General features: G+C 42.6%; 1 protein-coding gene across 8 annotated transcripts in view; it reads right to left on the bottom strand.

Moving 5' to 3' along the window:
• Nucleotides 1-16206, bottom strand: part of LOC118400247 (transcription factor SOX-13-like) — a 79076-nt gene that overhangs the window by 47210 nt on the left and 15660 nt on the right. For 3 of the 8 annotated variants that reach the window (XM_052473474.1, XM_052473475.1, XM_052473473.1), the window contains one exon: nt 1323-1746. The exons of 4 other annotated variants lie outside the window; for them this stretch is intronic. In XM_052473474.1, the coding sequence (XP_052329434.1) occupies nt 1323-1720 (398 nt within the window). In that variant the 5' untranslated portion in view covers nt 1721-1746. Of the gene's footprint in view, nt 1-1322; nt 1747-8357; nt 8491-16206 lie in introns of those variants that run through there. One more of the 8 variants, XM_035796915.2, reaches the window with a different exon arrangement.

Here is a 16206-nt window from a genome sequence, read left to right as displayed (position 1 = left end):
ATAATCAAAAATATTATATTTTCAGGTGTTTAAAGCTGGTGTACAAAACTGAAAGTAAAAGAAGCAAGACGAAACTTGAAGGAATTGTCCGTAGAGCTTTGAGACAGGATTGTGTCGGGGCACAGATCTGTGGAAGGGTACCAACACATTTCTGCAGCATTAAAGGTCTCCAAGAACACAGTGACCTCCATCATTCTTAAACGGAAGAAGTTTGGAACCACCAAGACTCTTCCTAGAGCTGGCCGCCTGGCCAAACTGAGCAATCAGGGGAGAAGGGCCTTAGTCAGGGAGGTGGCCAAGAACCCGATGGTCACTCAGAGAGCTCCAGAGTTCCTCTGTGGATATAGGAGAACCTTCCAGAAGGACAACCATCTCTGCAGCACTCCACCAATCAGGCCTTTTGTAGAGTGGCCAGAAGGAAGCCATTCGGAAGCCATTCCTCAGTAAAAGGCACGACAGCCCTCTTGGAGTTTGCCAAAAGGCACCTAAAGGACTCTCAGAAGAACGAGAAACAAGATTCTCTGGTCTGATGAAACCAAGATTGAGCTCTTTGTCCTGAATACCAAGTGTCAGGTCTGGAGGAAACCTGCCATTATCATTACAGTGAAGCGTGGTGGTGACAGCATCATGCTGTGGGGATGTTTTTCAGCAGTAGGGACTGGGAGACTAGACAGGATTGAGGGAAATAGGAACAGAGCAAAGTACAGAGTGTTCCTTGATAAAAACCTGCTCCAGAGCACTCAGGACCTCTGACTGGGGCATAGGTTCACCTTCAAACAGGACAACGACCCTAAGCACACAGCCAAGACAATGCAGGAGTAGCTTCGGGACAAGTCTCGAATGGCCCAACCAGAGCCCGGACATTAACCTGATTGAACATCTCTGGAGAGACCTGAAAATAGCTGTACAGCGACACTCCCCATCCAACCTGACAGAGCTTGAGAGGATCTGGTGTGCCAAGCTTGTAGCATCATACCCAAGAAGAGTAGAGGTTGTAATTGCTGCCACGGGTGCTTCAACAAAGTATTGAGTAAAGGTCTGAATACTTATAAATGTTAAATAATGAGTTTGTTATTTTTAACAAATGTGCAAACATTTCTATAAACCTGTTTTTGCGGAAAATGTGGAAAAGGTCAAGGGGTATGAATACTTTCCGAATGCACTGTAAGAACGAGAAGCATAGAAATAACACACATAGAACAGATCAATCGCTTCTTAGGCTTGTTTTCAATGACAATGAATGATCTAAAACTCACATTTATGTGAATTTGGTTGGGTTGCCCAAAAAGTTACAATTCGCAGTTTTAATTATATAAACCTACAGTTTGAGCACGCTCTGCTCTCCTTTTGCGTCCTCCCTCTTCTTTCTCTGCGTCCTCCCTCTTCTTTCTCTGCGTCCTCCCTCTTCTTTCTCTGCGTCCTCCCTCTTCTTTCTCTGCGTCCTCCCTCTTCTTTCTCTGCGTCCTCCCTCTTCTTTCTCTGCGTCCTCCCTCTTCTTTCTCTGCGTCCTCCCTCTTCTTTCTCTGCGTCCTCCCTTCTTTCTCTGCGTCCTCTCTTCTTTCTCTGCGTCCTCTCTTCTTTCTCTGCGTCCTCTCTTCTTTCTCTGCGTCCTCTCTTCTTTCTCTGCGTCCTCTCTTCTTTCTCTGCGTCCTCTCTTCTTTCTCTGCGTCCTCTCTTCTTTCTCTGCGTCCTCTCTTCTTTCTCTGCGTCCTCTCTTCATATAAATAGGCTGATGACACAATCACACTTTTCACAAAAAGAGAGAAAGGAGAAATAAGAAAAGAAAATAAGAGAAAGGGACTGGCTCTGGCACAGCGGCTCCTTTATTCTGCTTTCAGAAATGCAGGTTAAAAAGCAGACTCTTTTCATCCTCTCTCTCCATCTCTCTCAGACTCAGCAACAGGCAATGTATTGTGGTGGATAGAAAAGGATACTGTGGCATTTATCAGAGAGGAGGAAAAGAAAGACAAAACATACTCCCAATCAAGAGAAAAAATAAGAGAAGGGGAAGAAAGGATGTGTATGAAAGGCCCCTTTTTGCCCAAACCCCACCCCCTTATACCCCTTCAGGCTAACTCAGACAAAAGGGGCAGGCCCACACAATGAGCTGTCTCCTTTAGCCTCGGCACACTTTGTATCTAAGGCCCATTCAGGACCACTACTTTAGGTCACCCACGTGTTCACAGAGCATATGTGGCTGAGAAAGGGTGTGGGTGTGTGTGTGCGCGTGTATAGGTCCCCGTTTGCTGAGGGCCTTATAGACTGGCGGGCCATGGCTCGGAGGCATGGTCATGGAGATTTCTTTGCGCAGGACAACATCAAGTGATTCTAAAGAAGTCAACGATGCTACATGTGGTATCGCTTGAAAATGTTGGCAATCAGACGTCTACAGCGGGTGGTCCCTAAAACACAGCGAGCTGAAAGATTGGCACTGCTTTACACACTAACACACATCTAACCTCTTCTTCAATGAGTTGGATGGGTGGGATATACTACTACAGACACCTGACCAGGCCCAGATCCCCGTGATTCGCTGGAAAGGGAAAAGGAGGGAGGTTTTGCGGAAAGAGATTGGGGTGCCTTGTGAGGATCAAGCAACGAGTGGCTAATCTGCTCTTGCCTTCCATCCTGCTAGCTAACGTTCAATCAGTGGAAAATAAATGGGACGAACTGAAAGCATGTGTACCCTACCAACAGGACATTAAAAACTGTAATATCTTAGGTTTCACAGAGTCATGGCTGAACGACGACATTAACAACATACAACTGGCGGGTTATACACTCTTTCGGCAGGACAGAACAGCAGCCTCTGGTAAGACACGGGGCGGGGGCCTATGCATATTGAGGAGTACACCAAATCAGTAATTGACTTCAGCAATAAGTGCATCGATGACGTCGTCCCCACAGTGACTGTACGTACATACCCCAACCAGAAGCCATGGATTACAGGTAACATCCGCACTGAGCTAAAGGGTAGAGCTGCCACTTTCAGGGAGCGGAACTCTAATCAGGAAGCTTATAAGAAATCCCGCTATGCAATCAAACCGGCAAAGCGTCAATACAGGAGGAAGATCGAATCGTACTACACCGGCTAAGACGCTCGTCGGATGTGACAGAGCTGGCAAATTATTACAGACTACAAAGAGAAGCACAGCCGAGAGCTGCCCATTGACACAAGCCTACCAGATGAGCTAAATAACTTCTATGCTCGCTTCGAGGCAAGTAATACTGAAACATGCATGAGAGCATCAGCTGTTCCGGACGACTGTGTGATCACGCTCTACACAGCCAATGTGAGTAAGACCTTTAAACAGGTCAACGTTCACAAGGCCGCTGGGTCAGACCGATTACCAGGTTGTGTACTCCGTTGGTTAAGGGCTTTTAAGTAAGCATTTCATTGTAGGGTCTACACCTGTTGTATTTGGTGCATGTGACCAATTAAATTTGATTTGAGAGAGTTGCAAAACTGGTTCTTCTCCTTGGACTGGGTAAAATTGGCTGAGCCAAAGCCAATCTCAAGTCAAATGCATGTGTGCTTGTGTGTACTGTAATGTATAGGTCAGACAGATACCGACATGAACATAAATTACTAAACAAAGCCACTGCAGTCAGAGAGTTACAAAAGCAACAAGACAAGGCTATTGATTCTGAGCCAGGGAACCCAATTAACCAATCAATCAACAAATCAATCAATTCTTAAAAGGGGTGTGCACAGATAACAATTGTTTAAAAATCAACATTCTCCTTTATGGAAACCTAGCAAATTATTGATGGATTAACAGTTTGTTTTTAAACCAATCATGACATACGTGTTCTCTTTTTCTTTGTCCAATATGTAATGTAATTCCCAATAGAACTTGATTTCTCAGAGCAGACCTTGCTTTTTTCCAAATTTTATATAGGCTATAATCTATAGCCCAAAATAGCCAGTATTCTGGATTTACTTCTCTGCATTGCAATCTTTTGACTGTTTATAATTGGTGAAAATGGTCTCTCACCCAGGTACAGTTCAACAGTAATGATACAGCACATCATTCCTTTTCAGATGTGTTTCCTGGTATATTTACCTGCTGTCCAAATTCATATTTGAAATAGAGGTGAGATAGATAGCTATGATGGATAGAGATGTAGAGATTAGAGGTCGACCGATTATTCAGAATGGCCGATTAATTAGGGCCGATTTCAAGTTTTCATAACAATCGGAAATCAGTATTTTTGGGCGCCGATTTCCGATTATTAAAAAAAATGTATATATATATTTTTTTAAATACCTTTTATTTAACTAGGCAAGTCATTTAAGAACACATTCTTATTTTCAATGACTGCCTAGGAACTGTGGGTTAACTGCCTTGTTCAGGTGCAGAACGACAGATTTTCACCGTGTCAGTTTAGGGGTTCCAATCTTGCAACCGCACAGTTAACTAGTCCAACGCTCTAACCATTGCACTCCACGAGTAGGCTACCTGAAACGCGAATGCAGTAGAAGCCAAGGTAAATTGCTAGCTAACATTACATTAATCTTATAAAAAACAAACAATCATAATCACTAGTTATAACTACTAATCCAGTTTAGCAGGCAATATTAACCAGGTGAAATTGTGTAATTTCTCTTGCGTTCATTGCACGCAGAGTCAGGGTATATGCAACAGTTTGGGCTGCCTGGCTCATTGCGAACTAATTTGCCAGAATTTTACGTAATTATGACATACATTGAAGGTTGTGCAATGTAACAAGAATATTTAGACTTAGGGATGCCACCCGTTCGATAAAATACCGAACGGTTCCGTATTTCACTGAAATAATAAACATTTTGTTTTCGAAATGATAGTTTCCGGATTCGATCATATTAATGACCAAAGGCTCGTATTTCTGTGTGTTATGTTATAATTAAGTCTGATTTGATAGAGCTGTCTGACCGAGCAGCAGCAGGCCCGTAATCATTAATTCAAACAGCACTTTTGTGCGTTTTGCCAGCAGCTCTTCGGAAGCATAGCGCTGTTTATGACTTCAAGCCTATCAGCCTAATGGCTGGTGTAACCAATGTGAAATGCCTAGCTAGTTAGATGGGTGTGCGCTAATACTGTTTCAGACGTCACTCGCTTTTAGATTTGGAGTAGTTATTCCCCTTGTGCTGCAAGGGCCGCGTTTTTTGTTCGAGCGTTGGGTAACGATGCTTCGAGTGTGGCTGTTGTCGATGTGTTCCTGTTTCGAGCCCAGGTAGGGGCGAGGAGAGGGTCGGAAGCTATACTGTTACACTGGCAATACTAAAGTGCCTATAAGAACATCCAATAGTCAAAGGTATATGAAATACAAATAGTATAGAGAGAAATAGTCCTATAATTCCTATATTAACTACAACCTAAAACCTCTTACCTTGGAATATTGAAGACTCATGTTAAAAGGAAACACCAACTTTCATATGTTTTCATGTTCTGAGCAAGGAACTTAAACGTTAGCTTTTTTACATGGCACATATTACTTTCTTCTCCAACACTTTGTTTTTGCATTATTTAAACCAAATTGAACATGTTTCATTATTTATTTGAGGCTAAATTGATTTGATTGATGTTTTATATTAAGTTAAAATAAGTGTTAATTCATTATTGTTGTAATTGTCATTATTACAATTTTAAAATAAAATGTTTAAAAAAAATAAAAAATAAAAAAAATAAAATTAAAATAAAAAACTTTTAAATCAGCCGATTAATCGGTATCAGCTTTTTTGGTCCTCCAATAATCGGTATCGGCATTGAAAAATCATAATCGGTCGACCTCTAGTAGAGATAGAGATATAGGCTGTATACAGTTCCTAAGAATTGGCAATGCACTTTTATGACTGAAAGTAGAGTATTCAACTATAAGGTGCTTTGTTTTTTGCTCTAATAGCTGTGCAGTTGAGGAACAAGCACACTTATGTTTGTTTTGTTTGGAACACAACCCTGCATCCCCGGCATCACACAATTACTGCTGTTGTTGACACAATCCAAAAACGTTCTATTGACAATAATTTTGGTGTGCATAGAATTGAGTCATGAGTGCATTCAAGTGCGTGCTCCGGGGCAAATGTTCTTCACATAGGCTCATTCTGTTCAGGACAACCCAGGGTATAACGCCATGTCATCTTCTAACTGTACATCAAACATAGTGATCATAAATGTTGAAACTGTATATGACATGGTTTTATGATGTGGAAAAGTGAAGTTCACATTTGGACTCACAGGTGTTTGGCTTGCTTGTATGACATCAAACCGCTATTTATTATAAATCCTCAACTTCTCATCTTTCAATATACATTGAGTCCTACAAATTCATAGCATTTCCCTGACTAAGACAACAAAAATGTTCAAAAGTTTGCCAAATAGCAGGAGGAATGAGGGCAACTTTTTGTCAGGTGTGGTGTTCAAATTCAGAACAGCTGTCAGTCTAAACATTTTTAAAGCTGTGAAGCACAGAGCCAGAGCGCTGACATAATTTATAGCATGTTACTGTATAGCCACTGCGTTCCAAATTACATGCTTATCAGTGCCCAAATCTGCCATTTTCAACCCATATATGGTACGAGTGTAAAGGGTTAACATCACAAAAAACAGACAAGCACACAAAGTTCTTTCTTATTAGCTTTCACTGATTCCAAAAGAGAAACAAATCATTCTCCAAACAGAGAGATAAACAAATCCACTGGGTTGTGACAAACCACTATGTGACATTGACACACCTGACAGCCATAACAAACATCTGTGTCTGAGACGCCACAACAGGATACAAATATTCATGGTTAACAATAACACAAAATGATCAGAAGCAAATTGAGAGTGTTTTTGGACTAGGCAATTTATTAATAACTTAGCCATACATTCTCCTCCATAAAGAAGTGATACAGTGAAAGTGTATTTTGAATCTGTATATTAAGATATTGTATATTCTATCAATATAATTATTTTGAATGTATTTTTACTAATTTATATATTTAGGCTAAATTTAACCAGGCCAGTCCCATTAAGACATCAGTTTATTTTAATAGGGAGCCTGGCCCAAGAGGTAGTAGCATCACAATCATCCATACAAATACAGTACAGTGGCATTCCATTAACCACAGAACCACTTGAAGACATTTATTGTATGAAATGTACTGCCTCTCCCCATTTGTGTCTTGGAAAATGCATTGTAGAGAGCAGTCTGTAATATTGTTACTTAGTCACACCAGCCACTCGTTAACTTATTGTTATAGAAAATAAAATATTTCCCTATGTGGATGAATTTGACAAAGACTGTCTAAATTGCATTGCTTATGTTTGTGTAAACAAACAATTCAACACTGAAAAACAATTGTATGTTGCACATTCCTTATAATTATGCTTTTTTTTTTTTAAATAGACTTGTGAGAGTAGAGTCAGTCATGCATTGATGATATGAATCAAGTAATATTCTACTGTCTGATGTGACGTCGCTCACATTACATGAACAATGAAATAGGCGAAACACATTTTAGCCAACAAAACATCCTGGAGAAATGTATTCAGATAGCGGCATGGTGAAACACACCTTGGTCCTGTAGCAGCTTGCTTTCTGCCGCAACGCCCCACCTCATGCCCTCTCTGCACTAACACACACCTGCAGCAGGTACAGGAACACACACACACACACAGCCCAGACTTGTGTATTCTGAGAGGGATTAAACATTGTTTAGCTGTGGCATGAGAAAGTCAAAGCAGCGTTCACAACAGCTTCCGTTCTTTCTTGTTCAGACTGATTTATTACCGTGAGTGAATAGCTCCTTATAGCTGAAGACGCCACGGACTTAAAACACCACTATAGACTTGAATGTACACCCACGGTTCACACCAAGGTAAAGATGCACAATACAACACCAGGTGGGGTTGATTTTATTCCCAGAATAAATAACTTTGAGGTATTTGACTCCTACTACCATTAAGCATTATTTAATAACACTACACCTGTGCTCAGAAAGCTGTCTAAAATACATTAGACTGTATTTTAGACTGTTATAAATGTGACATTATGCTATATTTATAAGACTGGCACAAAATGTAACAGAAAGACACCACCCATATTAGGTGACTGGAAAACAGCAAAATAAATTAAATGGCACAGGCAAACCAAAATGTTCAATATAATTACTGCAACTTAAAAGGCTAACAAAATAAAAAAGTTCAGTATGCCACAAACAAGATGTTACTGCCTTAGTTAAAACTTCATAACGTTGCAAATTGAAAACCCTGTTACAGATTGTAACCTCAGTTCTCATTTTGGATCAAACTTATTTTTCAGTAATTTTGCTTTATAATACTGTATATTAATAACTGAAGTGGAATCGGTTTGGTAGAAAGGAGTCTTACCTTGAAATGTGAGAGAGAGGCTGATATGCAAGGCAGCAGGTAAGATATGTGTACTCTAGTCTCGGAATGAGATTACTACTGACTGACTGACTGTCTCTTAACTGTGTCTTCGGTCTCACTGCGTCTCTACTGATTGAGCTCTATGAGCAATGCTGAGTCTGAGACATCCTCTGTTTCCCCCAATAAGGTACCACTGAGACAACAACAGGTGGAGACTGTTTGTGTGTGTGTATGTGGGTGCATGAGATATCGTGGGGGGGGGGAGTCAGAAGTCCATCAAAAGTCAATGATCTGCTAACTCTCCTCCATAGCATGAAGTCTGCATCGACCAATCAGTGGAACAAAACACTAAACTGGGTTTACTCATGACACAAAACCAGCCTGTGTTATTTTCAGTGTTAGGACATCTCCTACTGAAGTGATGTGGTGCATTTCACAGTTATGTACAAAGATCAAGTAACTCATGAAATCAAAGTATATTATAAAATATTACCTCAAGATCTCTTTAAATCATATCATGCCTCAAGAAGGAAAGAGCCCATTCCATGTGAACTTTCTCTCTCACAAACACAGGGATGGTGTATAAAGCCATTTTCTTCCATTGCATGCCTCTCTAACCTGGTTGGCCCTGTACTAACACACTTAGTCAACTTTAGTCAATGATTACTGCTCTCTTTGTCAATATTCTATCATTTTTGTCCGGTCACAAAGAGAAAAAGGCCAGTCTGGCTCATTAATCTTGTTATCCAACAGGAGACAACATGCAGTAACATTTCCCCACAGGCCTTTCACTCCCCTCATTATAGACAAGAACACGGCTTATCAATCTACCCTGTGACACCCTTCCCACAACATCCCTGACAGATACGCACACTAAATATTTTAAGAAGTGGTCTAAGAGGAGCTTTAAAACATCCAGTTATCTTGCCAAGGACTATATAAATGTTCATTTTTGTATTCAGTTTTGGTTATAATTTTTTTTTTAAAGTTTCATCTGTTTTACCTCGTTTCTACCAGCATGTCACATGTGCAACCAGAGGACCGAGCTAAAGGCTAGAGCTGCCGCTTTCATGGAGCGGGACACTAATCTGGACACTAACAAGAAATCTAGCTATGCCCTCCAACGAACCATCTGTCAATACAGGACTAAGATTGAATCCTACTACACCGGCTCTGACGCTCGTCGGATGTTTATTTTTTTTATTTTACCTTTATTTTACTAGGCAAGTCAGTTAAGAACAAATTCTTATTTTCAATGACGACCTAGGAACAGTGGATTAACTGCCTGTTCAGGGGCAGAACGACAGATTTGTACCTTGTCAGCTCGGGGGTTCGAACTTGCAACCGTCCGGTTACTAGTCCAAAGCTCTAACCACTAGGCTACCCTGCCAGATTTGGCAGGGCTTGCAAACTATTGCGGACTACAAAGGGAAACCCGGCAGCGAGCTACCCAGTGATGCGAGACTACCAGATGAGCGAAATGCCTTTTATGCTCACTTCGAGGCAAGCAACACTGAAGCATGCATGAGAGCACCAGCTGTTCTGGATGACTGTGTGATCACCCTCTCTGTAGCCGATGTGAGCAAGACCTTTAAACAGGTCTTGCTCACAAGCCCACGGGGCCAGAAGGATTACCAGGACCGGTACTTAGAGCATGCGCAAACCAACTGGCAAGTGTCTTCGCTGACCTTTTCAACCTCTCTCTGACCGAGTCGGTAATACCTATATGTTTCAAGCAGACCACCATAGTCCCTGTGCCTAAGAAAGCAAAGGTAACCTCCCTAAATAACTACCACCCCATAGCACTCACATTGGTAACCATGAAGTGCTTTGAAAGGCTGGACATGGCTCACATCAACACCATCATACCGGAAACCCTAGACCCACTCCAATTTGCATACAGCCCCAACAATTCATGCAATCTCAATGGCACTCCACACTGCCTATTCACACCTGACAATCACAGGTGATAAAGGTAGGCAACAACACATCTGCCACGCTGATCCTCAACACTGGGGCCCATCAGGGGTGCATGCTTAGTCCCCTCCTGTACTCCGTGGCCATGCATGACTCCAACACCATCATTAAGTTTGCTGACGACGCAACAGTGGTAGGCCTGATCACTGGCAACAATGAGATGACCTTTTTTATTTAACCAGGTAGGCCAGATGAGAACAAATTCTCATTTACAACTGCAACCTGTCCAAGATAAAACAAAGCAGTGCGACAAAAACACATAGTTACACATGGGATAAACAAACGTACAGTCAGTAACACAATAGAAAACTATATACAGTGTGTGCAAATGTAGTAAGATTAGGGAGGCAATGAATAGGCCAGTGGCGAAATAATTACAATTTAGCATTAACACTGGAGTGAATAGAAGATGTGCAAGTAGAGATACCGGGGTGCAAAAGAGCAAATAAAATAAATAACAATATGAGGATGAGGTAGTTGGTTGTGCTATTTACAGATGGGATGTGTACAGGTACAGTGATCGGTAAGCTGCTCTGACAGCTGATGAGTAAAGTTAGAGAGGGAGATATAAGTCTCCAGCTTCAGTGATTTTTGCAATTCGTTCCAGTCATTGGCAGCAGAGAACTGGAAGGAAAGGCGGCCAAAATAGTTGTTGGCTTTGGGGATGACCAATGAAATATACCTGCTGGAGCGGGTGCTATGGGTGGGTGTTGCTATGGAGACCAGTGAGCTGAGATAAGGTGGGGCTTTACCTAGCAAAGACTTATAGATGACCTGGAGCCAGTGGGTTTGGCGATGAAGCGAGGGCCAGCCAACGAGAGCATACAGGTCGCAGTGGTGGGTAGCATATGGGGCTTTGGTGACAAAACGGATGGCACTATGACAGCAAATTGGATGTTGTCTAAGTAGAGTGTTGGAGGCTATTTTGTAAATGACATCGCCGAAGTCAAGGACTGGTAGGACAGTAAGTTTTAAGAGGGTATGTTTGGCAGCATGAGTGAAGGAGGCTTTGTTTGCGAAATAGGCAGACAATTCTATATTTAATTAGATGCTTAATGTGAGTCTGGAAGGAGACTTTACGGTCTAACCAGACACCTTGGAATTTGTAGTTGTCCACATATTCTTAGTCAGAACCGTCCAGAGTAGTGATGCTAGGCGGGCGGGCGGGAGTGTTGTATGGCATTGAAGCTCGTCTGGAGGTTTGTTAGCACAGTGTCCAAAGAAGGGCCAGATGCATACAGAATGGTGTCGTCTGCGTAGAGGTGGATCAAAGAATCACCAGCAGCAAGAGCATATCATTGATATATACAGAGAAGAGAGTCGGCCTGAGAATTGAACCCTGTGGCACCCCCATAGACACTGCCAGAGGTCCGGACAATAGGCCCTCCGATTTGACACACTGAACTCTATCTGTGAAGTAGTTGGTGAACCAGACGAGGCAGTCATTTGAGAAACTACGGCTATTGAGTCGGCCGATAAGAATGCAGTGATTGACAGAGTCGAAAGCCTTGGCCAGGTCAATGAAGACGGCTGCAGAGTACTGTCTTTTATCGATGGCGGTTATGATATCATTTAGGACCTTGAGCATGGCTGAGGTGCACCCATGACCAGCTCGGAAACCAGATTGCATAGTGGAGAAGGTACGGTGAGATTCGAAATAGTCGGTGATCTGTTTGTTAACTTGGCTTTCGAAGACTTTAGAAAGGCAGGGCAGGATAGATATAAGTCTATAACAGTTTGGGTCTGGAGCGTCAAATAGTCTGGGTAGGCATTTGATTAGCTGTTTAGGAGTCTTATGGCTTGGGGGTAGAAGCTATTCAGGAGCCTCTTGGACCTAGACTTGTCGCTCCGGTACCATTTGCTGTGCAGTAGCAGAGAGAACAGTCTGTGACTGGAGTCTGGAAGCTTGGCCCCGGTGATGTACTGGGCCATACGCACTATCCTCTGACTTGGTACCCCTGTATATAGCCTCGTTATTTTATTTTTTACTTTAGTTTATTTTGTAAATATTATCTGAACTATTTCTTGAAATGTATTGTTGGTGAAGGGATTGTAAGTAAGCATTTCATGGTGAGGTCTACACCTTTTGTATTCGGCACATGACTAATAGATTCCTTGTTATGCTTCATGACTTGACGATCCAAGAGCACAATACATTTGAAGGATCAAAGCAACCAATCACTTTATTTAATTGGTCTGAAACACACAGACACAAACAGGAGGAGCATACACACACAAAATCACACACACTTCTGTCTCCATTGTGGTGCGTCTCTGTGGACCCCTGGTTCAATAGGACAGGGAGAACAATGCAGACTGCAACAGAAGAGGTCAGAGGAAGACAGAGGAAAACCTTTGTCTGCTCTGCTGCCCTTATGGAGCTGTCTGGTGTAGGCCCATTGGAAATGGGGCACACACACAAGTACAAGAACACACACAAACCGCACACAAAGGCAACAAAACACACACAAACACACAAAGACCCATAAATACTGCCCTTGGGTTCTTGGTATTTGCAAATTGGAATGAAGTGGAGCAGAAACCTATATAATTCCTGACCAAAAGTATGTGGACACCTGCTCGTAGAACATCTCATTCCAAAATCATGTGAATTAATATTTTGTTGGTCCCCTTTGCTGTAATAACAGCCTCCACTCTTCTGGGAAGGCTTTCCACTAGATGTTGGAATATTGCTGCTATAACTGCCTCCACTCTTCTGGGAAGGCTTTCCACTAGATGTTGGAACATTGCTACAGGGACTTGCTTCCATTCAGCCACAAGAGCATTAGTGAGGTTGGGCACTGATGTTGGGCGATTAGGCCTGGCTCACGGTTGGCGTTCCAATTCATCCTAAAGGTGTTCAATGTGATTGATGTCAGGGCTCTGTGCAGGCCAGTCAAGTTCTTTCACACCGGTCTCGACAAACTATTTCTGTATGGACATCGCTTTGTGCACGAGGGCATTGTCATGCTGAAACAGGAAAGGACCTTCCAAAACTGTTGTAAGCACAGAAACGTCTAGAATGTCATTGTATGCTGTAGTGTTAAGATTTCCCTTCAATGGAACTAAGTGGCCTAGCCCGAACCATGAAAAACAGCCTCACACCATTACTCCTCCTCGACTAAACGTTACATTTGGCAATATGCATTGGGGCAGGAAGCGTTCTCCTGGATTCGCCAAACCCAGATCTGTCTGTCGGACTGCCAGATGGTAACGCGTGATTCATCACTCCAGAGAACGTGTTTCCACTGCTCCAGAGTCCAATGGTGGCAAGCTTTCCACCACACCAGACGACGCTTGGCATTGCGCATGGTCATCTTAGGCTATCGTACAGCTGCTTGGCCATGGAAAGCAATTTCATGAAGTTCCCAACGAACAGTTATTGTGCTGACGTTGCTTACAGAGGCAGTTTGGAACTCAGTAGTGAGTGTTGCAACCGAGTACAGATGATTTTTATCCTCTATTCACGTCATCACTCGGCGGTCCAGTTCTATGAGCTTGTGTGTCCTAACGCTTCGTGGCTGAGCCGTTGTTGCTCCAAGACGTTTCCACTTCTCAATAACAGCAGTAACAGTCGACCGGGGCAGCTCTAGCAGAGCAGAAATGTGATGAACTGACTTGTTGGAAAGGTGTCATCCTATGATGGTGCCACATTGAAAGTCACTGAGCTCTTCGGTAATGCCATTCTACTGCTAATGCTTATCTATGGAGATTGCATGTCTGTGTGCTGGATTTTATATACCGGTCAGCAACGGGTTTGGCTGAAATAGCCGAATCCACTAATTTGAAGGAGTGTCCACATAAATGTCTATATATAGTGTATGTCACTCAACAGACCAACACTCAGAGAGCTAGCTAGGGACCCTAGAGTCAGCAGGATACATGTTAACAACAGGTTATTAATACATAGTAACTGTATTCAGCAGCTATTGAGTCTTCGACAAAGCTTTAATTAACAAGGAAGTGTAAATACTATTCCAATATAACTTGATAGATGACTAGATTTGATTTGGAGAGAAAGTGCATCCAGGTCACCCCTCATCCTGTGTGAACCCATTCACCTGGAGGCACATTGCTCAGAGAGAAGGGGGGTGAGAGGTTAGAGGTCAGGGGTCAGTCCTCTCCTTATAAGAACAGCACACACAGCTTACCAGTTACTGGTTAATCCCCACACCCAAACTGTGTGTCAGTGTGTTCTCTTTTCTACCAGACCCTCTCTGCTGCAGACATACTGTATGACAGTGTGTTCTCTTCTCTACCAGACCCTCTCTGCTGCAGACATACTGTATGACAGTGTGTTCTCTTCTCTACCAGACCCTATCTGCTGCAGACATACTGTATGACAGTGTGTTCTCTTCTCTAACAGACCCTCTCTGCTGCAGACATACTGTATGACAGTGTGTTCTCTTCTCTAACAGACCCTCTCTGCTGCAGACATACTGTATGACAGTGTGTTCTCTTCTCTAACAGACCCTCTCTGCTGCAGACATACTGTATGACAGTGTGTTCTCTTCTCTAACAGACCCTGCTGCAGACATACTGTATGACAGTGTGTTCTCTTCTCTAACAGACCCTCTCTGCTGCAGACATACTGTATGACAGTGTGTTCTCTTCTCTAACAGACCCTCTCTGCTGCAGACATACTGTATGACAGTGTGTTCTCTTCTCTAACAGACCCTCTCTGCTGCAGACATACTGTATGACAGTGTGTTCTCTTCTCTAACAGACCCTCTCTGCTCTGAAAGACAACTGGAATTCAACACAGCCAATGGGGCTAGCGCAAATAAGACCCTGCATGACACACACACACTATCTCCCTTTGACACCTCTGATAACTTATAGAAGATTTCACTGTCCGCAGTCTACTCGATAAAACTGACAGACACACAAAGAGAGAAAGGAGAGTGAATGAGACGAAACAGACTGGGAATGAGAACGGCAAAGAAAGATAATAAGAAAGCAAGAGAAAATTGAATGAGGAATAGAGAAAGGAGATGGACAGAGAGAAAGGTCAAGGACTCCCCACTGACGGGCAGCTTTGTGTGCAGCCAGTCACTGTAAAGCCACACACACACACACAAAATAGGTTGGCAATGAAAGCTTTAAATCATCTGAAATTGCCTAACTTCAGACTTCTCAGTCCCATCATACACACAGTACCCAGACCTTGCTTGCTCAACGCATTTAAAACACATACAAACACTACCCAGACCCACACTCACAGAGTGACGTGCTTATACCTTGCCCATGAAGACATATCTGCAGTCTAGTGCTGTCAATCAACCTATTCCAGCCTTTAAGACTGACCACCACTAAGGATGCCACCCCTGGCTCAATGTACATGTTCTGTCATTTTCACCCAGGGCTATGTCCATAGTGATCTAGAAAAGCAGATTGCACATAGATTCTACCAAGGGAAGACTTCACTGAATTATGAAGAATGTTCTCTTTCCTTACCTACTACAACCAATCATCTACCACCACCAAAAGGAAGATATTTCCCGAATCTACTAATCTAGCTATACGAGCAGCTAACCGATTGCTGCAGCTGTACATAGTCTATAGGTAAATAGCCCACCCATTTTCACCTACCTCATTCCCATACTGTTTTTATACTGTTTTTTTATTTATTTACTTTTCTGCTCTTTTGCACACCAATATCTCTACCTGTACATGACCATCTGATCATTTATCACCCCAGTGTTAATCTGCAAAATTGTATTATTCGCACCCCTCCTGAAGCCTTTTGCACACATTGTATATAGACTGCCCATTTTTTTTTCTACTGTGTTATTGACTTGTTAATTGTTTACTCCATGTGTAACTCTGTGTTGTCTGTTCACACTGCTATGCTTTATCTTGGCCAGGTCGC

The sequence above is a fragment of the Oncorhynchus keta genome, chromosome 21, assembly GCF_023373465.1.
Source record: "Oncorhynchus keta strain PuntledgeMale-10-30-2019 chromosome 21, Oket_V2, whole genome shotgun sequence".
Classification (NCBI taxonomy): Eukaryota; Metazoa; Chordata; class Actinopteri; order Salmoniformes; family Salmonidae; genus Oncorhynchus; species Oncorhynchus keta.
The sequence above is the reverse complement of the archived record's forward strand: the minus strand, read 5'-3'. Positions and strand labels throughout refer to the sequence as shown.